At 34.5% G+C, this 27,303-nt stretch overlaps 1 protein-coding gene and 1 long non-coding RNA gene across 2 annotated transcripts in view; one reads left to right on the forward strand and one right to left on the reverse strand.

Annotated features, from left to right (window-relative positions):
- Window positions 1–24,180, reverse strand: part of LOC136828135 (uncharacterized) — an 85,098-nt gene extending 60,918 nt beyond the window's left edge. The window contains exons 1-2 of the long non-coding RNA XR_010849937.1: window positions 24,040–24,180; window positions 18,518–18,553 (exon numbers count right to left, since the gene is read on the reverse strand). This is a non-coding gene — a long non-coding RNA (uncharacterized lncRNA). The remainder of the gene's footprint in view (window positions 1–18,517; window positions 18,554–24,039) is intronic.
- Window positions 5,994–22,479, forward strand: LOC136828134 (facilitated trehalose transporter Tret1-2 homolog). The gene is made up of 6 exons (XM_067085949.1): window positions 5,994–6,132; window positions 10,295–10,594; window positions 15,745–15,837; window positions 16,332–16,461; window positions 20,281–20,463; window positions 20,653–22,479. The coding sequence occupies exons 2-6, from the start codon at window positions 10,316–10,318 to the stop codon at window positions 21,699–21,701; spliced, it is 1,734 nt and encodes a 577-aa protein (XP_066942050.1). The 5' UTR covers window positions 5,994–6,132; window positions 10,295–10,315; the 3' UTR covers window positions 21,702–22,479.
- Window positions 24,181–27,303: the final 3,123 nt, after the last annotated feature.

Consider the following 27,303-nt stretch of genomic DNA (forward strand, 5'->3'; position numbering starts at 1 on the left):
CTTCGTCCGCTATTTATTAATTTCATATCTTTTATCTTTTATTTATTACTATTCTTCTTGATTCACTTCCTGATTTCGTTGCTCTCTCTCTCTCTCTCTCTCTCTCTCTCTCTCTCTCTCTCTCTCTCTCTCTCTCTCTCTCATCTTTTGTTTTATTCAAGAAAACAAAAGTGCAAATATTCTCACCCAATTCGAAATCTACAGGAAATCGCCTCTCTCTCTCTCTCTCTCTCTCTCTCTCTCTCTCTCTCTCTCTCTCTCTCTCTCTCTCTCTCTCTCTCATTTTTGCATTATTCAAGAAATCAATAAAAGTGCAAATATTCTCACCCAATTCAGAAACCTACAGGAAATCCTCTCTCTCTCTCTCTCTCTCTCTCTCTCTCTCTCTCTCTCTCTCTCTCTCTCTTTCTCTCTCTCTCTCTCTCTCTCTCTCTCATTTTGCTTTATTCAAGAAAACAATAAAAGTGCAAATATTCTCACCCAATTCAAGAAATCTACAGGGAATCTCTCTCTCTCTCTCTCTCTCTCTCTCTCTCTTCATTCTTTGCTTTATTCAAGAAAACAATAAAGTGCAAATATTCTCACCCAATTCTGAAATCTACAGGGAATCCTCTCTCTCTCTCTCTCTCTCTCTCTCTCTCTCTCTCTCTCTCTCTCTCTCTCTTCTCTCATTCTTTGCTTTATTCAAGAAAACAATAAAAGTGCAAATATTCTCACCCAATTCAGAAATCTACAGGAAATCTCTCTCTCTCTCTCTCTCTCTCTCTCTCTCTCTCTCTCTCTCTCTCTCTCTCTCTCTCTCTCTCTCTCTCTCTCATTCTTTGCTTTATTCAAGAAAACAATAAAAGTGCAAATATTTTCACCCAATTCTGAAATCTACAGGAAATCCTCTCTCTCTCTCTCTCTCTTCTCTCTCTCTCTCTCTCTCTCTCTCTCTCTCTCTCTCTCATCTTTGCTTTATTCAAGAAAACAATAAAAGTGCAAATATTCTCACCCAATTCGAAATCCACAGGAAATCGCCTCTCTCTCTCTCTCTCTCTCTCTCTCTCTCTCTCTCTCTCATTTTTTTGCATTATTCAAGAAATCAATAAAAGTGCAAATATTCTCACCCAATTCGAAACCTACAGGAAATCCTCTCTCTCTCTCTCTCTCTCTCTCTCTCTCTCTCTCTCTCTCTCTCTCTCTCTCTCTCTCTCTCTCTCTCTCTCATTTTTGCTTTATTCAAGAAAACAATAAAAGTGCAAATATTCTCACCCAATTCCAAAATCTACAGGAATCCTCTCTCTCTCTCTCTCTCTCTCTCTCTCTCTCTCTCTCTCTCTCTCTCTCTCTCTCATTCTTTTGCTTTATTCAAGAAAACAATAAAAGTGCAAATATTCTCACCCAATTCAGAAATCTACAGGAAATCCTCTCTCTCTCTCTCTCTCTCTCTCTCTCTCTCTCTCTCTCTCTCTCTCTCTCTCTCTCTCATTTTTGCATTATTCAAGAAAACGATAAAAGGGTAAATATTCTCACCCAATTCAAAACCTACAGAAATCCTCTCTCTCTCTCTCTCTCTCTCTCTCTCTCTCTCTCTCTCTCTCTCTCTCTCTCTCTCTCTCATTTTGCTTTATTCAAGAAAACAATAAAAGTGCAAATATTCTCACCCAATTCGAAATCTACAGGGAATCCTCTCTCTCTCTCTCTCTCTCTCTCTCTCTCTCTCTCTCTCTCTCTCTCTCTCTCTCTCTCTCTCTCTCTCTCTCTCATTCTTTGCTTTATTCAAGAAAACAATAAAAGTGCAAATATTCTCACCCAATTCGAAATCTACAGGAAATCCTCTCTCTCTCTCTCTCTCTCTCTCTCTCTCTCTCTCTCTCTCTCTCTCTCTCTCTCTCTCTCTCTCTCTTTTTTTGCATTATTCAAGAAAACGATAAAAGGGTAAATATTCTCACCCAATTCAAAATCTACAGGAAATCTCTCTCTCTCTCTCTCTCTCTCTCTCTCTCTCTCTCTCTCTCTCTCTCTCTCTCTCTCTCTCTCTCTCATTCTTTGCTTTATTCAAGAAAACAATAAAAGTGCAAATATTCTCACCCAATTCAGAAATCTACAGGAAATCTCTCTCTCTCTCTCTCTCTCTCTCTCTCTCTCTCTCTCTCTCTCTCTTCTCTCTCTCTCTTTTTGCATTATTCAAGAAAACGATAAAAGGGTAAATATTCTCACCCAATTCAAAATCTACAGGAAATCCTCTCTCTCTCTCTCTCTCTCTCTCTCTCTCTCTCTCTCTCTCTCTCTCTCTCTCTCTCTCTCTCATTTTTGCATTATTCAAGAAATCAATAAAAGTGCAAATATTCTCACCCAATTCAGAAACCTACAGGAAATCCTCTCTCTCTCTCTCCCTCTCTCTCTCTCTCTCTCTCTCTCTCTCTCTCTCTTCTCATTTTGCATTATTCAAGAAATCAATAAAAGTGCAAATATTCTCACCCAATTCAGAAACCTACAGGAAATCTCTCTCTCTCTCTCTCTCTCTCTCTCTCTCTCTCTCTCTCTCTCTCTCTCTCTCTCTCTCTCTCTCTCTCTCATTTTTTGCTTTATTCAAGAAAACAATAAAAGTGCAAATATTCTCACCCAATTCGAAATCTACAGGAAATCCTCTCTCTCTCTCTCTCTCTCTCTCTCTCTCTTTGCATTATTCAAGAAAACGATAAAAGGGTAAATATTCTCACCCAATTCGAAATCTACAGGAAATCCTCTCTCTCTCTCTCTCTCTCTCTCTCTCTCTCTCTCTCTCTCTCTCTCTCTCTCTCTCATTTTTTGCATTATTCAAGAAAACGATAAAAGGGTAAATATTCTCACCCAATTCGAAATCTACAGGAAATCCTCTCTCTCTCTCTCTCTCTCTCTCTCTCTCTCTCTCTCTCTCTCTCTCTCTCTCTCTCTCTCTCTCTCATTTTTGCTTTATTCAAGAAATCAATAAAAGTGCAAATATTCTCACCCAATTCAAAATCTACAGGAAATTCTCTCTCTCTCTCTCTCTCTCTCTCTCTCTCTCTCTCTCTCTCTCTCTCTCTCTCTCTCTCATTTTTTTGCATTATTCAAGAAAACAATAAAGTGCAAATATTCTCACCCAATTCAAATCTACAGGAATCCTCTCTCTCTCTCTCTCTCTCTCTCTCTCTCTCTCTCTCTCTCTCTCTCTCTCTCTCTCTCTCTCTCAGATGCCAAGAATACCCTTGATAGACTAGGTCAATGCCCTTCTGCTCAAAAAGTGAACTACCCCGACAACAGCATTCTGAACGAAGTTGGATCTGGTGCCAAAAGATCTGCCCTTGAATTATTGCGCTTAGGTTCAGGGACCGTTTGGTCTAATTTCCTGGTATTTTCAAGGCGGCGATTTCTGAAATAAACCGATGCTGTGCTTATGCCTATATCTGTATATCATCAATTTATTATATGTATATATATATATATATATATATATATATATATATATATATATATATATATATATATATAAATTTATACATATATATGCATATATATATAAATATATATCTATATGTATATATAAATATGTATATATAAATATATATTTATATATATATATATATATATATATATATATATTTATATTAAAAATATAATTTATATATGTATATATATATATATATATATATATATATATATATATATATATATATTTATATTAAAAATATATATTTATATATGTATATATATTTATATATATATATATAAATTTATACATATATATGCATATATATATAAATATATATCTATATGTATATATAAATATGTATATATAAATATATATTTATATATATATATATATATATATATATATATATATATATATATTTATATTAAAAATATAATTTATATATGTGTATATATATATATATATATATATATATATATATATATATATATATATTTATATTAAAAATATATATTTATATATGTATATATTTATATATTTATATATATATATATATATATATATATATATACATTAGATATATATATACATATATATATTATATATATACAGAATTACAAAACACAATCAGGTGTGGAACAGAAATGCATTTCCGACTCAAATCGGGATCGAACCCAGGTTTTACGACCTGCGTGGTTCAGTTCGTAGCGCTGACGGCACTGCCCCCAACGCGGAATAGAAGTATGATATAAATTAAGAAAATATAATTATTGGAGTCTACCATTTTCCTCTGGACGAAAATTTCAAATTTAAAAATCCCTTACACCTTTGCTCCGGAAGTAAAGAAATGCTATCACTATTTCCCAAGTGCGTGGAAAGCTTGGAATAAGTAATTTTCAAGTCAGAAATGCTTTTATTTTGCTTGAAAGGGGAAATACGTTAAGTAGAAGTCCACTGGTGTGTTATTTTAAGTATGATAGAACATTACGCACGGTAATCGCTGTTGGCCATTTTTTGGTAACCTTGTTTCAATGGTGCTACAACTTTCTACATAATTATTCCATTTATCTCAACCCTAATCAGTTATCTAGCGAACTAATTATACCCTTTATCGGATAATAAAAGCTGATAGTAGGTACAAGCATTAGCTCACCCAAACAATCTGACTATACTGGTAAAAATATTATTATTATTATTATTATTATTATTATTATTATTATTATTATTATTATCATTATTATTATTATTATTATTGTTATTATTATTATTATTCAGAAGATGAACTCTATTCTTATGGAACAAGCCCACCACAGGGGTCATTGACTAAAAATTCAAGCTTCCAAAATTATTATTATTATTATTATTATTATTATTATTATTATTATTATTATTATTATTATTATTATTATTCAGAATATGAATCCTGTTCTTATGGAACGAGCTCAACGCAGGGGTCATTGACTAAAAATTCAAACTTCCAAAAATTATTATTATTATTATTATTATTATTATTATTACTATTATTATTATTATTATTATTATGGTGTTCATTAGCAAGAAGCAAAAGAAGGTAATAGGAAATACAGAAAGAGGAGATCACTTGTAAGAACACAAAGATAAATTAACAAATCAATCAATAAATTGCTAAAAACGTAAGTATATTATAGTATACGAGGAGAATCACTTATATGCATAAACAGCATGCCTATCGTTGAGCACTCTTCATATATATTTGTAACTGAACAGTCAAATCGTTCAAATTAGCTGGTACTAGGTAGGTCCTTTATGCTTATGTACATACACAGCATTCTGTTCTGTATATATATATATATATATATATATATATATATATATATATATATATATATATATATATATATTTATATATATACATATATATATATACATATACTCAAAACATGGACACGCTGTTTATCTACATAAGCACATTTTAAATAAATACTTATGATACTTACAGTAAATTAGACAAGCATAAAAAATGCATCTGTTCAAAGTACACGATAAAAATAAGCATTTGTAGAACACTGTTCAGTCACGTGTTCAACCAAGACACACGTGAACATCAGGAATTCAGTCCAGATTGTTGCCAATGTCTCATTCAGAAAATACTACGACCTCAGACGGCGCCAAAGTCTTCTGTGCTTTAAATATATCAGAAATAGCATTTAAGAATACCCTGTTATTATTATTATTATTATTATTATTATTATTATTATTATTATTATTATTATTATTATTATTATTATTATTATTCAGAAGATGAGCCCTACTCATATGGAACAAGCCCACCAAATGGGCCACTGACTTGAAATTCAAACTTCCAAAGAATATTTTATGGTGTTCATTTGACAGAAGTAACAAAAGGTAATAGGAAATACAGAATAATAATAATAATAATAATAATAATAATAATAATAATAATAATAATAACAATAATAATAATATACTGCTGGATGATGTCGAAGTTAAAATGACCAAAAGTAACATTTGGTTCCCCAAAAGTGTTCTCCCCCAAGTGTAAATATCTGAGTGCATCCAATAATCATCCCAGTGCAGGTTTGGCCATCGAGGGAGAGGGTCGCTACACCCTCGCTTTCGACAACTTTGAGTGGAGATACGCACTTGTTCTAATCAACAACATCTTTTGACTTGCAAATCGTTTATTCTCGCACAAGGTAAATTGAGATAACATAGTGGTTAAGGATAATACGTGTTAGTTATTTAAAGTCTTGATTTTTTTTGTTTTTGTTTTATAAACGATTAATGAGACTTCTCTCGAGTGAACACCTTAAAATTCTTTGGAAGCTCGAATTTCAAGTTGATGGCTCCTGTGGTAGGCTTGTTCCGTACTAATAGGGTTCGTCTCCTGAATAATAATAATAATAATAATAATAATAATAATAATAATAATAATAATAATAATAATAATAATAATAATAATAATAAATTGGAATAGCTTTAACTTCAGATTAAAACTAATATTTGCTCTGAACCAATGGAGAAAAGTTAATGTCTTCAACACTGGTCAACTTTCTGTAAATTTCTTCAATATTCCACAAGACTTCTGTCATATAACAACTTCGGTTACGTAACAGGAACGCCAAGTGTTACCTTCTAACAAAGGTAACACTTGGTTATAGATTTCACTGTTCCTGTGTTAAAAAAAAACACTAATAAATGAAATGACATCTAGAAGCATACGTCTGCCAGGAAATTAAAATATAAGTTTGTATAATGAGACCTTATTTTATTTAGTTTTCCGTGAAAGAAAACTACTGTGCCGGCTTTGTCTGTCCGTCCGCACTTTTTCTGTCCGCCCTCATATCTTAAAAACTACGGGGGCTAGAGGGCTGCAAATAGGTATGTTGATCATCCACCCTCCAGTCATCAAACATACCAAATTGCAGCCCTCTGACCTATACTGTTGTTACCTTATTTAAAGTTAACCATAATCGTGCTTCTGGCAACGATATAGGCCAGGCCAACACTGGTCAGTGGTTAAAGTTTCATGGGCCACGGCTCATACAGCATTATACCGAGACCACCGAAAGATAGATCTATTTTCGGTGGCCTTGATTACTCGCTGTACAGTACAGAAAACTCGATTGCGCCGAAGAAACTTCGGCGCTTTTTTACTTTTTTTTATCAATTTTAAGTCTATAAACGTAAAAAAAACAAGATCAAGATGCGTCTTGCCTAAATAATATAATGAAACTATATTACACTCAACGTGGGTCCAATTTTACCTTTATATTTCATTATCAAGAAAGAAAGAAGACTTTATTCATTTTTATTTATCAAACTGACCTTTTCAGTCACTTTAATATAATGAAACTATATTTTACTCAAGATGGGTCAAATAACCCTTTTTTTTATTTCATTTTCAAGAAAGATTTTTTTTGTTGTTCATTTTTATTCATGGCTGACTTTTTAATCACGCGAGATGCTGAGGAATCTCTTGTGACATTTGGCAAATCATGTACGTATTATGTATGCATGTATGTATGTATATTATATATATATATATATATATATATATATATATATATATATATATATATATATATATATATATAGATATAATATATATACAAATATATACATATATATATAAATATACATATATGAATATAAATATAAATATATAGATATATACATGTGCATGTCTATATATACGTATATATTTATATATGTATATGTATATATGTATAGATAGATAGATAGGTAGATAGATAGATAGATAAATAGATGTGGAAATATATATTTGTATATATAAATATAATAAACATATTAAATAAAAATATATATATACATATATGAAATACATATGCGTCACATATATGCAATACACATAACATAAGGACCTAACCAAACGTACCTGTATACTAAACACCACACGCCTACACGGACCCACGTATCCTGAAACACCCCTCGGAAGAATTCGAAAAGGAAAGAAGCAAAACATGAAAATTAAAAATAAACCCCCTTCACCAGTGTACGACCTTAAAGAATGTATTGGAGAGTCGCCAGTACGTAGCTGGTCACGTGACCCAGTCTATATGCAATTCTGTCGGCAAGGAAACTGCTTACAGTTACTCACACGAATCTTTTCTTACTGGTTATGAAGTGTAATAACCTTTATTTGTATTCATTTTGCTTAAATTATTATTATTATTATTATTATTATTATTATTATTATTATTATTATTATTATTATTATTATTATTATTATTATTATTATTGTTCATCTGAATAATATGGACAAGCCCACCGTAGGGGCATTCACTTGAAACTCAGGCTTCCAAATTATTATTATTATTATATTATTATTATTCAGATGAACCATATTCATATGGAACAAACCCACCAAAGAGGCCACTGACTTGAAATTCAAGCTTCCAAAGATTATTATTATTATTATTATATTATTATTATTATTATTATTATTATTATTATTATTACTCAATAGATGAACCCTACTCATATGGAACAAACCCACCAAAGAGGCCATGACTTGAAATTCAAGCTTCCAAAGATTATTATTATTATTATTATTATTATTATTATTATTATTATTATTATTATTATTATTATTCAGAAGATGAACCCTATTCATATGGAATAAGCCCACCACAGGTCAGGGTCACTGACTTGAAATTCAAGAAGCCTAAAAAAAAATATGATATTCATTCGAAAGAAGCAACAGAAATTAATTGGAAACACAGAAAGATATCACTTATTAAAATAAAAAATTAAATTAAATTAATAAATTTTAAAAATCTATGTAAATTATTAATACACAAGAACTGTATCAGGCTAGTTACAAGTAGAAACATATTAGAAGGTATTATATATATATATATATATATATATATATATATATATATATATATATATATATATATATATATAATTATGACAAAGAATGATGACATTGACAATACTACAAAAACGGCGGATACTACAATATTCAGAAAAGTCACGCAAATGTCAAGATCTGTGACGTGTCAGGCAATAATCCCCAATTTCCTCGTCCGCTCTCGTATAAATATTAATTGCTTATTCTGTCCTAGATTATATATCTCTGTGTGCTACACGTTTATTAATTTTTTTGTTTCTCGGAATTCCTCTAGTGATGCAATAAGTGGGTCATGAACGCTCGTAAAACGACGATGAAATGAACCTGGATTTAAAAACTAGCCCAGGTTTTGCATAAATGTGTAATGTTTCGCGAACATTTGTGTGTATGTAGAGCATATATATGTATATATATATATACTTATATATATATTTATTTAAATATATATTTATAAATACATTATATATATATATATAATTTGTATGTATATATATTATGTAAGTATATATATATATATATATATATATATATATATATATATATATATATATATATATATATATATCTCAAAGGTCGTTAACCATGACTAACAGAGGGGAGAGAGAGAGAGAGAGAGAGAGAGAGAGAGAGAGAGAGAGAGAGAGAGTGTCTGCATGCAGAGGAAGTCATTTCCCAAGCAGGTAGCAGACACGTGCGTATACAGAGGATCTAACTGTGCTTGTGCGTGAGTTTTTGTCTGGGTGTGTGTGTGTAGGTGTGTAGGTGTGTGTGTTTGTGTGTTTGTACCTCTGTGTATGTGGGACCGAACAGACTGACTGAAGAGGTGCCAACTGTGGCTTCTGATTGAAGGTTATTGCAAATCATGGCTCTCTTACCCGGACACACACGGGGTCTGTCGTGCATTGACCGGACGGTAGGCTGAGCGTTCACTGTTGGGTCGTAGTTTTGTTGACCCTACTTATTTGTAACGTCAAATACTAACTTGTTTCTATGTAGCATCCATTGTAGACCCTACAGAATATATGACAAAATAACCAAAAACATGTTAAAAGTCACTGTTACAAGTAATTGTTAAGAACAGGTTGCACTTTCCCTTTATAATCTAGACCTATACGTACAGTACATTTAGCTTTCATTGCTGTATCGTAGTTTTCTTGACCCCACTTATTTGTGACGCCAATTACTTCTGCCTCTTTATAATATCCTTTGTAGACACTACAAAATATATAACAAAATAACCAAAAACACGTTAGCAGTCACTGGTAAAAGTAATTATTAAAAACAGGTTCCTCTCTGCTTTCAGAGTCTAGACCTATAGACACAGTAGGCTGCGCCTTCTTTGCTGTATTGTAGTGTTGTTGAACCTACTTATTTGTAACGCCAAATGCCCAAGGCTCTAAATAATGCCCTTTGTAGACATTACAAAATATACGCCAAAATAACTAAAAAAACATATTAACAGTCATTGTTAATTTCAGAGCCTAGACCTATAATCACAAATGAAAACTACGAACAAAATGACGGAAAAAACAATGGCGCAAGTGGCTAACGGGAAGGTGCACGAGATTCTACCTGAAGGAGGCGAAGGAGAGGAGACAGACGAAGGAAGACAAGCAGTGGATGAAGGAGGAGGAGGAGGAGGAAGAAGTAGAGAAGAAAGACAAGACAAAATTCTTCCTCAACCGACGACGGAGATTCCTGCTCAGGAACGGATCCCTTTGGTAGTTGATGACGGTGCAAGCGAAAGTAGCACCAATCACCTCGAATGTAAAGATAAGGTACAGTTAAATAGATGAAATATGTTATATGTATTAGTTACTTCATAAAGTTACCTGATTTATTGATTTTTTGAACCATGAACTTTACCCATCTTGTTAAACGGGGGTTTAACTTAAAGTTATAGCTATGGTACTAAGGCCGGCTACCTGAGATAGACCATTCATAGTACGCGAGGTATTTACTGACAATATAAATACAGGTCTCTCTCTCTCTCTCTCTCTCTCTCTCTCTCTCTCTCTCTCTCTCTCTCTCTCTCTCTCTCTCCTTTAGCTATATGCTGTAAAATTGCTACGGGTACTTTCGTACAGTGACATAACTTTACGTACAACTTAAAACTAGTAAGCTTTGCAGAGAAACAAAATAAGCTTGTTTTGAGAATCACCTACGGTTGTAATTGCTATGCAAACCTGCCACAAAGTCAGTTGTTACTTTTCTGTTTAACTTTTTTATTTGCTTTTCTACGAGACATTGCTGCAAATGCTATACTTCAGTTGACATCTGTACAATATGATAAACCTCTGACATTGGCCTAATGTTTTGTACCTAAATTCATCTCCAGCTGCTTCAAAAACGTTTAAATACTTATCAATTTTCTACCTGATAGTAATATGAGGTTTCTCCTATATGTCCATCGTGAATTCTTCCTTCACTTCCCTTGTTAGTACTAATAACCATCTAAGCTTTTCATTTGAAAGCAAAAAATCTCAAAAATGCTGACTGAGCCCCTTCAAAAATTAAAAATGCTCATTGGCCTAATGGTACTAAGGTTCCCTTCCTTGATGTCAAGGTACTAAGGTTCCCTTCCTTGGTGTCAAGGTACTAAGGTTCCCTTCCGTGGTGTCAAGGTACTAAGGTTCCCTTCCTTGGTGTCAAGGTACTAAGGTTCCCTTCCTTGGTGTCAAGGTACTAAGGTTCCCTTCCTTGGTGTCAAGGTACAAAGGTTCCCTTCCGTGGTGTCAAAAGTGTGTTTGGTGAAGTACTTGCCTGTCATATAGGTAGTTTGTCATTTTTTTTTGCTAGTTTTTTTTTTTTTATTCAATCTATACGGCTCCACGGTTTATCATATTCGACATATCTCGTCAGTATTGTCAACTATACATTTTACATGTATATGTTTCCTTGCGTATTCGGACACAACACTGAACGTGAGTATAATTAGATAGTGCTCGCGTAGTCTACACACACACGCATATATATATGTATATATATATATATATATATATATATATATATATATATATATATATATATATATATAATTATATATAATATATATGTGTGTATGTACGTAATTCAGTAACAGAAGCCTTGAATTCAAAACCAAAATTGCACCAGAAGTGATAACCAATATTATCAAAATATTTTACCAACTGTGAAAATACCAAGTGAAAAATGGTTCCTTTAAATCTTAGGACGATTAAACGCTGAACATCTCTCTCTCTCTATCCACCCCCTCTCTTTTTCTCCCTTACCCCCTACTTCTCTCTCTCTCTCTCTCTCTCTCTCTCTCTCTCTCTCTCTCTCTCTGCATCTGAGTACACGTGAAATGCAACAAGGCGACCGGTAGACCAGTGACCGCAACAAATAGGCTGAGTTCCTGGCAATTGACCAGTTTCCTGCTTAGCAACGAACCCCTGTCGCCAATGTTATAATAGATGGGTGCATTCGGCCTTGCAACATCAAGAGCAAGGGCGGGGGGGAGGGGAAGAGGTCATTGTCGGCCATAATTCTGTCTAGAACACCCAGATGCATTGTCTATCGCCGCTTGGAGCCAGGTTGGATGCACCACCACGAGTTCGCTTAGTCTAGAGAGGTTGGGAAGTTTGGTGGAGGTGGGGAAGTTTGGAGGTGGAGGTGGGGAAGTAGGACGGGGGAGGGAGAGGGGTGTTCGTTATTTTACAGGAGGGGGAGGGATGTTTGTTGTTCTAGAGAAAGGGGTAGGAATATTAGGTAACAAAATGTATTGCGATTGGGTAAGAATATTAGGTAACAAAATGTATTACGGCTAGTTCGTTTGGTCTAGGGTGAAGTTAGTTCCAGAGAGGTGGAGGTGTAGGAGGGAGTGGGAGGGGGAAGTATTCTACAGGAGGGGGAAGGGGTATCTGTTATTCTACAGGAGGGGGTGTTTACTGTTCTACAAAGGGAGGGGTAGGGGTATTATGTAACAATATGTATTACGAAAATGCACCACGAGTTCGTTTAGTCTAGAGAGGTGGGGGAGGTTGGAGGTGGAGGAAGGGGTGGGAGGGGGTGTTTGTTATTCTACAGGAGGGGGAGGAGTGTTTGTTCTACAGGGGGAAGGTGGGGTATTATGCAACAGAATGTATCACAAGGCGTGTTTTGATAAAATGGACTTTTTTTTTTTTTTTTTTTAGTCGCCAAAGTCTCAATCAACTAAGCTTGTGTTTATGGCTACAAAATGCACCTCAGATCCGTAGCCTCTTTAAAGTCCGTGAATTTTATAGCTTTGCAGTAAAATTGTTCCATAACACTGGTTATTTTAAGCATCTAATTTAAACAGTTAAACAGTTTTTCCTCTGGAAAGCTGCCTGAATCCAGATATAGGTCATTTGTTTTACTCTTGAGCCACTAAGCAAATATTCGTTACTTTTCTTCTTTTTTGAAAATATGAGGGCAAAGAAATAGCCTATATATATTTTGCTTTATCAAGAAAGAATCCATTCATATCATCATGGCCTGTCTATGAATGCTCACTTGCCAGTCTTACTTTTCCCATCAAAATTCTCTTAGTCTAAGACTTTATAAGACTATGTCTACTCTAAAAGGCCCGTGGGAGAGTGGTACTATTATTCAGTTCATCTCCTAACATGCACCTCTTCTCTTTGGTTAGAAAAATAGACAAAAATCTCCTTATATCAAATGTCTACACCTTTTTTTCGACATGATGGTACTACAGGTGTCTTCATCTGGAAAAGTTACTTTCTTGAGCTCCTCTTTTCACTCTAATTCGTTCCAGGACGATTCCAGGACTTGTTACTTAGCTCCATGAGGGCTTTATTTATCCCAAATATAATTTCATGGTCTTAGTGATTTGAATATTCAAGTCTTTGATTACTGGAAAGGCCTATGGGCCTAATGAAGTTTAGCAAGTAATCTGGGGCATATAGGCCTAATGCAATTCCTCCATGATGGTTAAAGATATTTGCAGATTAACTTTTCTGTATTTTACAGTACAGTCTTTATCGTCTCATTCTGAGCATTGTTCATTTTGAAATAACTCCTTAAAGCAATTTCTAGAAAAATTACAAATCTGTCAGCTACGGTCGTTATCCTAAGCTGTTTTTTTTTAAATCTTTGTTAATTTTTTTGTTTTCTAAAATAAATTTGGAATCATACAACCAACCCATAACTCTGATAATTATCTTGACTTGTCAGCAAGGTCATTTATGGCACTGTTCCTGACATATCTATGGTTTTTATCAGGTTCTGACATAGAATTCTCTTAAGTATAGTTCCATTATTTTTGCTCCATTACAGAATTTCAATTAATGTTCAGTCTATTTGGAAAATGTGCGACTGCGCACTGACCTGCACTTCGTATCTGCCTCTCATGAGAGGTATATGACCAATTTCACTTAAATTTTAAGACTTTTACTTATTCAAGGTGTCTAAATGTGCATACATACATATATACATACATACATATTCGTGATTGTATGCAGACTCTCAACATGAATTATTTCACGACAAATATATGAGTCACAGTTTGGAAAAACCTTCCTTGGTCCTAATGGCGACTCTTGTCAAATTTAAGATTTCGTAAAAAAGTTAAGATACTGTCATGAATTTTGAGAACGGAATGAAAATTTATTCCCGAATAGATGTTTTGATTAACGAACGAAGTTTCTAGGAGTGCGAAGTAGCTTTCTCTAAGTCTATTTAAGCTGTCTGTTTGAAGAAAATTATAGTACTATTCCCTAAAATCGTAGTATTTTGTACCAAATTTTGAAAAAATGATTATTCCTCACATATAGAGCCTAATTTAACTTCCCGCAAAAACCAACCAGGCTGCATTTGTTGCAGCAACTGAGTAACACTTGTTCCAGACCATTTGCAGCAAACTAAACTAGTATAACTGCACTCTTACGCAACAGCCATTTGTCAATTCGACTCTTACGTAACCCTGTGTCACTAATCGACCCTTACGTAACGGTTTGTGAAGCCCACGCACTATATATGAATGGGCATCCCTATTAGAGTCTCATTCGAGTCCTATTTCACTTCAGTTCGTAGGCTCAGGGGAGCCTCTAATGCGCTTGTGCGAAAAGTTTTGTTATGGTGCTAGACCCACTAATGACTTTTCCTTTCGACTTATAATTGATTATTTTTACCATGAATTATCAATTATTTATCGCTTTCTAGCAACCTGCATTAAAGGAAATATATAATCCTACTTGCCTAGAACAGCACTGGACAGTTACGAGATTATCTAGGTAAAAAAAAAAAAAAAAATAATTTATACCAGTTCTGGCTCAACTCCGTAAGAAATTTAGACTAATATTGAAATAAGACTAATTATATACGTGCGTGATAAGGTTTATCAGTGGGTAGGAGGCCATGCGTGGACCTTTGAACTCTGCCAAACCAACAGAAATGGTTCAGGACAGCATGAGACGGTATTATTTGGTTAAATTACTGAAACTGAACCCGTTTAAAATCACAAAAATGAAAGGAATGCGTGAATTAAAATCTCTTTCGGAAGAACAGGTTCTGAAATAAACATCAAAATGTCACAGACAATTAGGCCCATACTACATTCTCTCTGACTGATAAGTACAGAGAACTGACCTGAGCTTCTATAAAACTCCTGTATAGAGTTTCTGTAGTCTCATGAGCATAATCCTTTTTTCTGCTGTAGTACTAAGAACTTCCCCAGAGCCTGTATAAAATCTGCTGTAGGAATTCTGCAATCTTATAGAGTCTAATCCTTTAATCCGCTGTAGTACTAAGAACTTCTATAAAAATTCCTGTAGGATTTCTGTAGTCTCATGAGTCTAATCCGTTAATCTGCTGTAGCACTAGCGATTACAGAATCAAAGACAGGTTCGTTAATGTTAATATAAATATAGAGCTTTCAAATGATTTTATAATACTCTCAGATTAAACAAATATAACATTTTCCTTTCAGAATACAAATGCACAACCAGACGCCTCCGGTCAGACATGCTGTCTGCCGAAAAAGTGTTGTGGTAGCCCAGTCTTCAGCCCGTTCTGTAGGCAGGTATGTTTGGGTAGGCCTAAATTGCATACAGTATAGCTTTAGGAATTCTGTTTATACTGACTTTACTCGTGTGTTACTATAATGTGCATCAATGGTATTTATTTGTTATTTGACTTTAATTATATTATCTACTCAGGTGATTAGATAACTCACTGTTTATCTCTGTATCAAATCCAATGGGCCTAAGTTCGAACCCTGGCCGGGAAAAATACACTTGTAAATGAGTCTTTTGGGTGTATGTTATACCCAAGATGAAGTTAATTCGATATTAAGGGATATTCGTGGCCTAATATTTGAGTATTCATAAATATTTCCCAGCTAGCCAACTTGGTAGTAGCCTTATAAACAATTCCTTTTATGTGTATGTTATTCCCAAGGTAAAATTAATTCCATATTATATAGATATATATAGATATATAGACATTTTCTCCAGCTAGCCACGTTGAACTGAATCTTACATTATGGGATACTTGAGAAATATAAATATTTTCCAGCTAGCCAACGTTTTAGTAGCCTGCTTAGCAGGTCTGTGTGTGGGGACAATCCACGCCTTTCCTGCTGTCTCTCTGCCACGCTGGGAGGAAGCTGGTTTCGTTCTCACGACTGCCCAGACCACCTGGTTCGGTGAGTAAGCCTAATGCCAGGTTAGCCTAGAAACACCTTTTATAGGACTACATTTTATATATATATATATATATATATATATATATATATATATATATATATATATATATATATATATATATATATATATATTGTGTCTTAAAGGTGTCTATTTATAAATGTAGGTACAAAATTGAAAGCTTTCGTGGTCCAAGTGATGTTTCAGAATACAGAACATTCGTTGTTGCAATCTAGCCATGACTACTGGCTGCACGGTGCAAAATTCTCTCTCTCTCTCTCTCTCTCTCTCTCTCTCTCTGAAAATGTCCTGTGATCTAAATTTGAAAGGTTTGCCCAAAATATTTCCATTATTGCTACATATATCAATGCTCAAAACGAATGTTCCTCTCGCTCTCTCTCTCTCTCTCTCTCTCTCTCTCTCTCTCTCTCTCTCTCTCTCTCTCTCTCTCTCTCTCTCTCTTTTATTAGTCTAAGAAAACTATAGAGTCCCCAGAATCTCAGAATACGAGCCTCTGAGCGTAACTACTTGATAAAAAAAAATTAAAACAACAAAAACAGTGCGTGGTTGCTCTGTTAGCAGTTGATTCAAGTAAAACAACCTTCCCACAATCCACTACACTCCCCCCCCCCTTCAAAACAACAAATTCGCAGGTCGAAGTTAAAAACAACCATTTCTCAAAAGCACATCGGTCTATTGAAAGTCGAGCTGAGGGGGAATTCACATCAAAGCTTCCTTTAATTTCTCGTGAATATTCGTCAGCTTATTTTAGTCTATGGGTCATTTTCACTCGCTCTAGGAAATACAACTGCAATGGAATAAGCTCTATTCCCTAATTTATTCATTTATTTATTTATATTTATTTATCTTTACTACTCCTGGCCTCCTCTCTTGTCTAGGGGTTAAAATGTACTCGGCGCTTATAGTCCTATGCATAATAATTGTTCGTATGTTGCTTAGTATATCAATATCGGTTTTTTATTGCTGTAGACAATTTTACTATGTTTCTTTATGAATATGCAGCTAATATAATGGATAATTTATGTGAATATATATAGTTTATGGTTAACGTATAGAGTCTTTCGCCAAATTAAGTTCCGCTTAAATCAAATGTACAACGAATAGTTTGTTTATGCTTAAAGCGTCAAGATTCTTTCGCCAAACTTAGTTCCGCTTAAACCAGGCCGTTTAACTATCGAAGTGACCCGTTTAATTGTTTTCTGCGAACTGGCGTAACACAGTGAAGGGTTATCGATACCGTTCAAAGGGGTATCGGGGCTATTTAAAGAGGGGTATTACAAATAAAGGGCTGCCTTTTTTTTATCTTTTTTTTTAGGGAAAACCCCTTAGTAACCTTTCGCTCATTAGAGGTAAACCAAGAATCTTTGGGAGAAAACTTGACTAATAAAAATAAAAATACATTTCGAGTATTATGATACAATTTACTCACTGTAGTCTTATATATATTGTGATTGGGTTTACTTATTTGATATCTAGTTGAAAATTAATATTTTGTTAACTTAAAAGTCATTTTATGCACTTCATTGACACTGTAATTTACAGATACCTACCAACTGTACATAAAATAATCTGTCTAAACAGCAAAGCAAAGCAACATTACTAAATCAAAACAACGGGCCGAGAACATGTTCGTGTACAAAATAATGGAGAGGAACATCAACCCTGTTTCCAAGACCACAATTAACTTGTCAAAACCACAAAGCAAAACAACATGACCTAAATCAAAACAACGTAACCTGAGCAACGCCATACACCTGAGCAACAAATTGGTCAACCTAACCTAGACTAATCATAACTTTAACGCATTTGGAGCTGAACATCACTTATTTTGAAGTGTGAGTTGCTTATTGAAGTATGTTTGAGTGATCGCATGTGTAAATATACAAATATACACAAACTAAACAGACAATACCTCCAGGTTTCCCTTCAAACTCTGAAAACTTAATCTTTGACTTCTCAAATTGTGACGGAGTTAAAAAATAATGGCAGACGGTTTAACCAAAGTTCAATATACAAATAATATATATTAGTACTCACCAATGAGGACACCAGACGGCTGGACCAGGAAGTCACCTAGAAGGGAACAATATTAATAAATAACTTGATTAAGCAAATATGATTATTTACCCTAATCCTGAATATGTTTAGTGTAGTCTTGTCATAAATGCATGTTCGCAACTTAACACATGCATATCACGAACATGTTGGGAACAAGTCAATGACTGTATGTGGAAAATGAATCTTTAGCAGATGCTGAATGATTGTATGAAGTACTGGTTAGGCCTATGAATAAGTAGTTGACTTGTGTTCAACATGTCTGCGATATGTATGCGACAAGATTCTGGAGTGTTTATGACATGTTTTACTGTAATCTACAAGCACTAATGACTGTAATTGGAGAATGTATCTTGGGTAAATACTAGATAAATGCATGAAGCAATGGTTAGGACTATAAAGTCATTGATTTGTGTTCAATATGTCTGTGATATGTATGCAATTTGTTGCTGACATGTTGATGACATGTTTCACTGCAGTGAATGCATCTTACGGCGTGAGCACCTGCAACCAAATGTTAAATGATAAATCAAGACAGAGTTGGGCTGCATTTTCCAAATCTGTTTTGGAAAATGTGCTTTCTGTAGTCTCTGATAATGACTCTGTTTGATAAATAACCAAATATACACAACAAATATGCACACAGCTATACAACACAGTGTATTCTGATGGAATGTTTTTGTTAACATCAACATTGACTATAGAAACTTAGTTTACACTATTTTGATGTACAAATCTAGACTGAAGCTTTCCAACAGTCAAATGAGTGCAGAACTGATTATGCAATATGAAAAAAAAAGTAATACATGCTTGAATAACGCTTCACTAAGTTATTGTATTGCTGCCTAAACTCTAAAAGTTTGGCAAAAATCAGCTAGATAATTAGGTTGCTTACTAACTATCTCATCTAACTGTAATTTGCCTGACAGCTTTACCTTAATTCATTTGTGAACTAGTTTTCTATGGCACCTGTAGGCCTAAGTGCCGTTTTGATCTATAAGCACACAGCAAGTGTATCTCTGGCTGACAAACTAGTTTCCCATGTCACCTTTAAGTACAGTATTGTCTGACCTACTATTATATCTTAACATACAGAATGGAAAACCAGCATGTATATTTTAACACATGTCTAAAGACAAAGATACCCCTTGGTTCATCTAAAACTAAACAGTTCTTATCAATATCTCAAGAGTTATTTATCTCATATCATTCTCATTTTTATCTTTTCCCAGCAGGATATCTTAGGAACCACTGGAATGAGATTTGATAATGGAGACCTGTGTCTCATTCCACCACAGTGAAGTGTCTTGGCATTGGTGGCAGTGGTATGATGGTGGCATGCATCATATTACTCTTTATTATAGGCCTATAATCTTTTTGAAGTTCATTTATCATTCTTTTGAAATAGCTAAATTTCATTATTCGTTTTTATTCTCAAGTTCACTCTGCTAATCACAAACCACAAACGTGTTGTGACAGCTGAGTGGAAAATGCTATGAAAAGTTGCATGAAATTGCTGACTCAGCAATGTATGAAAGATCTTTGTAGGCATAATGATTTAATATTTGAAATAGCTAAGCTTTATTTTCCATTTCTGTTCTCACGCTGACTCTGCTAATTGCAAACGAAAATTTTGTTGTGAAGTCAACTGCATGAAATTGCTGAATCAGCACTGTATGAAAATGTGTACACTTGAGTAGGCCTAATGGTTTAAAAATGTGGTAATTGAACATTTTTAACTCCAGCATCAACACCAATGGTCATCAGCGTGCTTACGTGCTGGGGATCAGGCATCGTTGTGGAGTATCTAGGCAACAGAAAATGCTTAATGATAGGAGTGGTCTCCTTGGCGTTATCTTGGATCGTGATAGCTATAGCGGAGAGCTTTTGGGCGCTCCTACTCGGCAGAATCCTTCAGGGGTTGACAGGTAAGGTTTTGGGGGGTTTAATTAGTCCACAAGTTTTGGTAAATCCACCAAGTTACCTCTGTCAAAATCAGTCAGTACAGAAACAACAGCTTAGCTTGGTAATAATGGCGTTTATCATTAGTCTAAGGTACAAATTTGTGATTATTTTGACCCAAATGACCATATACAAACATTTGCTATTTCTCGCAGCCTCCGTGTACATGGTAATCATCACTGTATACCCAGCGGAGGTCAGCATTTCCTGCTGGAGGGGCGTGATGACTGGAATCTCTGAAGCGATGGTCATGCTAGGGGCGTTTCTGACCTACTTAGCCGGGATCAGCCTACAGCCGTCGGCCATAGGCATCTTGTTCATCCTGAGCCTCATCCCAATGCTTGTTGCGTATTACTTCCTGAGGGACTCGCCCCTGTGGCTGGCGCGTCAGGACAAGGACGAAGAAGTTGCCTCCACCCTCAGGTGTCTCAGGGGCCCGACGATCGACATCACTGAGGAGCTGGAGCAGATCAAGGACTCGGTCGCAACGGAGAGGATACAGAAGCCAAGCGCCACCGAGCAACTCCTGCTGCTCAGGAAGATGATCTACTTCAAGCCTGTGCTGCTGTCAGTTCTGGTCTTGCTCTTCAAGGAACTCACCGGGCAATACGCAGCCATGGCTTACACGGTGAAGATCTTCAAGATGGCCGGGTCGTCTCTAGACCCGTACTGGTGCGCGGTCGTGATGGGCGCGGCCAGATTTCTCCCCTGCTTCACCAGCTGGATTCTCATCGAGAGGTTGCCCAGGCGGCTGTTGATCTGCACTTGCATGACGCTCGCTTCTTTCGCCCTGGGAACCCTGGGGACATTCCTCTTCTTCTGGTCTAAGAAGACAGACGGCCTTCCACCTTCCCTGGGGTGGATTCCCTTGCTGTGCTTCCTGGTGTTCACTCTGGTGTTCGGCTCTGGAATTGGGCCTACTTGCTGGACGCTAGTAGCTGAGCTGTTACCATCGCGTGTGAGGAACGTTGGTGCTGGAATAATCAACACCTGTTTCAGCCTCTTTCTATTCCTAGTTGGGCTCAGTTTTCCGTTCATGGTGGAGGGTATGGGCATAGGCCTAGTCTTCATCACCTATTCCGCCTGTACGCTCTCTGGGGTGGTGTTCGTCTTGGTCTGTTTGCCAGAGACCAAAGGGATGTCCTTTACAGAAATACAGACAGTTCTGACAGGGAACAAGTACAAGATCTCAGACATGGCGTGAAGTGTTGTCAAGTGGTACGTAACAGATGTAGTTTTCTTTGTAATGTCTTTAAATTGTCATTTTGTATCCCACTAGTCTCACGCCTTGGCTTTTATATCAGAGAGCGTCAGCTAGACTAATACGCAGTGTAAAGGCCTAGGTTACACCAAGTCTAAATGATAAATTTATAAGCACTCTTGCATAGGCCCAGTATCTTTTGAAATACACACCACACAGCATCTTATAAAGTAAATACCAGGTAAACACTTGTATTCATTCACAGCATTTTAATTAATTTATTTATTTTTACTCAACCGTTTAGTTCCAAAACACTGTGCTATTTAGCTTAGGCCTAAGAAAAACTTATGAACTCTTTTGCCATACAATGTGTTGTATCCATTAATCAATTATTTTGAAAATAATGCCTTATATCATTATGGATACATGCATACATACATTACATATATACATAAATACACATACATTTTTAGCTCATTGTGCTAAACTATCTTGCAATTTTATATCAGACTCAAATAATAAACCTGCAGTTTAGGTTACCTGGTTAAAAAATCAATAAAAACCATGTTAAAATATTTCCATTAACATTTAAAATTGTCTTCGCTTTCCTAATAATAACTTTTAATTGTTCAATTTTAGCAAAATTGTTAAAAAAACTGCATCGTCATTTTCTTAAATATTGTAATGAACTCAGCTGAGTGAATTTTATGTTTTCTCTTTATAATACAAACTTATTTTTGTATAAAAATGATTTTTTTGTATAATAAATCTTTGTACATAAGCATTTGTTTCAATTACATTTTTTATCAGGCAAAAAGGCACTTTTAATTAGTTCTGACCTGGGGTTACCTGACCTGGGGTTACCTGACCTGGCATTACCTGACCAGGAAGTTACCTGACCTGACCTGGGTTATCTGACCTAGGGGTTATCTACCTGGCCATGACCTGGGGGTTAACTGACCTGGAGGTTACATGACCTATGGGTTATCTAACCTGAAAGTTACATGACCAGGGGGTTACCTGACCTCGAGTTTACCTGACCTGGGGGTTACCTGACCTGGGGATTACCTGACCTTGGGGTTTACCTGACCTGGGGATTACCTAACCTGGGGGTTACCTGACCTGGGAATTACCTGATCCGGGGATTACCTAACCTAGGGGTTTCCTGACCTGGAGGTTACCTGTCAGATTAAAAATTTATTCAAGGTGACTAACACTTATCATTTGCCTAAGTTTTCATGGGAATTATTAAAAGTATATTCTTAGTTAGTATCAATATGAGAGAGAGAGAGAGAGAGAGAGAGAGAGAGAGAGAGAGAGAGAGAGAGAGAGAGAGAGAGAGAGAGAGAGAGAGAGACTGGTAGGAAACCAGTCAGGGTTTCTAACCAGTTTATTTCTTATGCTCAATTACAATTATCAACATTAAGCTATGTTAAAATATTACCTCTTCTTAACCATTAACCATTAAAATAATGCTTCATAATCATTAACTGATACCATAATGTTCATTAACCTAACTTCTTAGCCAGTGAGAAAGCTTCTGCCTTCAAAACCAGCCACAATTTTAAATAACCAGTAATTAGCAGTAATTAACTAGCAACTCATTTTATTTCCAACCTTTTAATTGCAAAAATGTCAAATGAACAATTTGTCATAAACGTATTACAATGGAATCCTTGGCCTATTAATATTATGACTATGGTTTATGCAGGCAAAACCAATTACAGTTTTAAATAACCAGTAATTAACATTAACTAGCAACTACATTTTATTTCCATGCTATTAATTGCAAAAAATCAACATCAAATGAGGAATTTGTCATAAATGTATAGGCCTACTAACAACGGGATTCTCTGACCACAACCATTTCCATTGGGACTAAATCTTTCCTACTTAACCGGTGCCAAGGCTGTGCCTTCAAAACCCGTTAATTTTTAGATACCCAGTAATTGTTACCACTTGGCATGTCATTTGCAAATTGGCAATGTTGAGTTAGCAAATTGTTATAGGCCTATTAACAATGGGATTCTACGCCTATCATTGTTAAGCCTATGGCTGTGACCACTATTATTATCAGGACTAAAAATAGAGTATAATTTCCTTCACTGATTTCAAAGTTATTAACTGCAATACGATAATTTCAAATGGAAAATTTGTCATAAAAGCATATGCCTATTGAAATGGGATCCTAGGCCCATCAATGTTATGTCTATGGCTAAGACCACCACTGTTTGAATAGGCTTACCTTTTGTCACAGCCTATTAAAAAAACAGTAGGCCTAAGGCTACCCTAACATTCAAATACGGTTCTAAACAGCCCAAAATGTAAAGACCAGTCTTACGTGTGATGTTTTCATAGCAGTAATGGCAACATATCTTGAACCAGTTCCATCCTCCTCGAAAAATCTCTATTCTCGATAATCACTTGTCACTACGAAACCAAATTTTGAGTATTTATACGCACTTTTGTTTATAAGTCAATACGGAGATACCATCACTAATTGAAAAACAACAAAAAACTTCATTATCCAATCCGCACTCAACCGTAGCAAGTGCGTAAATGGGGCGTTCCACTATTCCAGTTCCAGTTTCTAGGTTCCAGGAGAGAGAAAAAGACCTATGAAAGGAAATCCTTTGAAGATCTTAATAAGCTTTTTGTAACGGCTGACAATTAACGCCATCTAGTGATTGGTAAGTGTATTAATAGGTCTATTTATCGTACGGCTAAGAAATTTACTTAAGTAAAAAATTACTTTATAATAAAATTACTAGGAAATTTACTTAAGTAAAATATTACTTCATAAAGTAAAAAGTAAACATAGTTTACGAGAAAATATAAGTGTTTTCAAAATTTCATCGTTACTTTATGAAAAGAAAAAGTGTAAAAAATTATGACCAGCAAGAATTAGCTTACAAAGAAATGGTTTACGTTTTTAGCCAAAGTACGAGAGAGAGAGAGAGAGAGAGAGAGAGAGAGTCTTTGCTGCACGGGCAGAGTCCAGTGGTCCACATCAAATCCCGCATTCCATTTCAAACCTTACCACACTTACAAAGGCTGCAGATATTACTTGCAATCTAAGTGAAAAGTTTGCAAATTGCTTACAGGTTAAGTGGAAAGACCATATTTTACTTTGATCATCGAAAAGACTAAATTTTGCTTAGATGACAAATGGAAATATTGAGAATTACTTATCAGTTAAGTGAAAAAAGTACATTTTACTTAAATGATAGGTGAAAAGATTGCATTCCACCTACATAGCAAGTGAAAAAAACTGCATTCTATTTAGATGGCAAGTGAATACACAGCATTTTACTTACAAATTAAGTGAAAGGACCACCAATTACTTACACGATAAGTGAAAAGACTACAAATTACTTACAAGTTAAGTGACAAGGCTGCATTTCACTTACAAGACAAAAAAAAAAAGTTACACAATATACAAGCCTTACTTGATATAATTTTCAAAACTGGATAAACTTAAAATTATAAAGTAATAAAATAATACGGCGTTATTATTATATTAAGAAATCCTATTTTCATTATTTCAGCTTAGAATTATGACTTTTATCTTAAAGAAGGAAACGTTTTTGTAATAAAATAGTTCTGATACTTTTTTTTAAGGGAAATGACATAAAGTATAGGTTAGTTACCCTCAACACTGTAATCTAGTTGACTCTCGTTTTCTTTGGTGAAAGTTGGCTTAACTTTCACGTGTAACTTTTCAAAATGTATAAAAGATTTTTTTTTTTTTTCTTTTAGTAGGTTTTAAGTCTTTTCTCATTTGGACTGAAAGATAATTGAATCTTGCCGGTTCATTTGTTTACAGTGTTTTGTAAACATATACGGCTGATAAATACATAGATAATATATATATATATATATATATATATATATATATATATATATGTATATATATATATATATATATATATATATATATATATATATATATATATATATATATATATATATATATATATATATATATATATATATATATATATATGTATATATATAGTATTATTATTATTATTATTATTATTATTATTATTATGTTCGACAGATGTCATATATATATATATATATATATATATATATATATATATATATATATATATATATATATATAAAAATAACATCTGTCAAACATAATAATAATAATAATAATAATAATAATAATAATAATAATAATATTAACAATAATTACCACAAACCACGTAGCCCAACTCAGCCACAAATAATCATTCATAACCAAACAAAACGAAACAAAAAAAAAAAAAAATTCCTAACTCCTTCTGAATAGCCAACCAGTAATTAATATGTGTTAATTCGTTCGTTCGTTCGCCCAAGCGTCCGTTTTCCGCCGCCTAAAGTGAGTCATGGAACCAAACCGGGTTTTCTGAAGACTCCTTGTTGTGGATTGGTCAAACCGGTTTATGGCGGGGAAAGTATCGAAGGGATATTGGATCGCATTACACGCCCTCACACAAGTTATTATTGATGAACAATGGTTTGACTTCGCAATTCAGAAAGCAAGCAGGTTGAGAGAGAGAGAGAGAGAGAGAGAGAGAGAGAGACTTGCTGTTAGACTTCATTGCACCTGTCTGCAAAGTTGCCTTCAGAAATATATTATTACCAATAATGTATAAGCCTATGACACAAAAGTCTGGAGAGAGAGAGAGAGAGAGAGAGAGAGTTGTCAGCCTTCTTATCATTACATTTATTTGCAAAAATCACGTTTAAAATTAAATACATAAAAATTTGCCCTTGGCACAAAATTAGAGAGAGAGAGAGGGAAATGACGTTTAAAAACCAATTACAGATACATTCCCTTGACGCAATAATCTCAATGTATATATATATATATATATATATATATATATATATATATATATATATATATATATATATATATATACATTCACCCTCACAGACGCATTATCATTTAATATTCTCTCTTCACCGATGACGTGTTAAACACCCCTCTCCCCATTAGATCATGCAATGTTGCAATGACTTTGCATGATTCTATTCGCGCAATGGACTTGCTTACTGCATGGCAGGGTAATGGGGGGGGGGGAGGGGAAGAAAGAGTCATGTTTATGCAGTAATCGATGGGAACTTGGTTGACCTTGAAAAATGCACACATATATACACACACACAGTATGCATGTATACATATATAAATATATGTATATAAATATATATATATATATATGTGTGTGTGTGTGTGTATGTATGTGTGTGAAATTATGATTAACGACTGTATAACGTCCACAGCAACTTGATAAACAAGAATTATTGATGGTTAGGTCACGAATAATAATAATAATAATAATAATAATAATAATAATAATAATAATAATAATAAATAATAATAATAAAACTCCTAAAAATAAAGTATGATGATAAGTGCTATATACATATATATATATATATATATATATATATATATATATATATATATATATATATATATATATATATACATATATATATCCATAAATTTATAATAAAAAATTATTTCTATATTTTTTTTTAAACAATAACAATTCTCAAAGTTCTGGTAACACTCTGAAGAAGGCCCGGTATGCATTCAACAAAG

Source organism: Macrobrachium rosenbergii, chromosome 42, assembly GCF_040412425.1.
Source record: "Macrobrachium rosenbergii isolate ZJJX-2024 chromosome 42, ASM4041242v1, whole genome shotgun sequence".
In the NCBI taxonomy this organism is placed as follows: domain Eukaryota; kingdom Metazoa; phylum Arthropoda; class Malacostraca; order Decapoda; family Palaemonidae; genus Macrobrachium; species Macrobrachium rosenbergii.

Coding starts and splice junctions, on each gene's coding strand:
- LOC136828134 (XM_067085949.1), top strand. CDS start 10,316: ATGAAAACTACGAACAAAATGACGGAAAAAACAATGGCGCAAGTGGCT. Junction 15,838..16,331: donor TCAGCCCGTTCTGTAGGCAG/GTATGTTTGGGT, acceptor AATATTTTCCAG/CTAGCCAACGTTTTAGTAGC. Junction 16,462..20,280: donor TGCCCAGACCACCTGGTTCG/GTGAGTAAGCCT, acceptor TTTTAACTCCAG/CATCAACACCAATGGTCATC.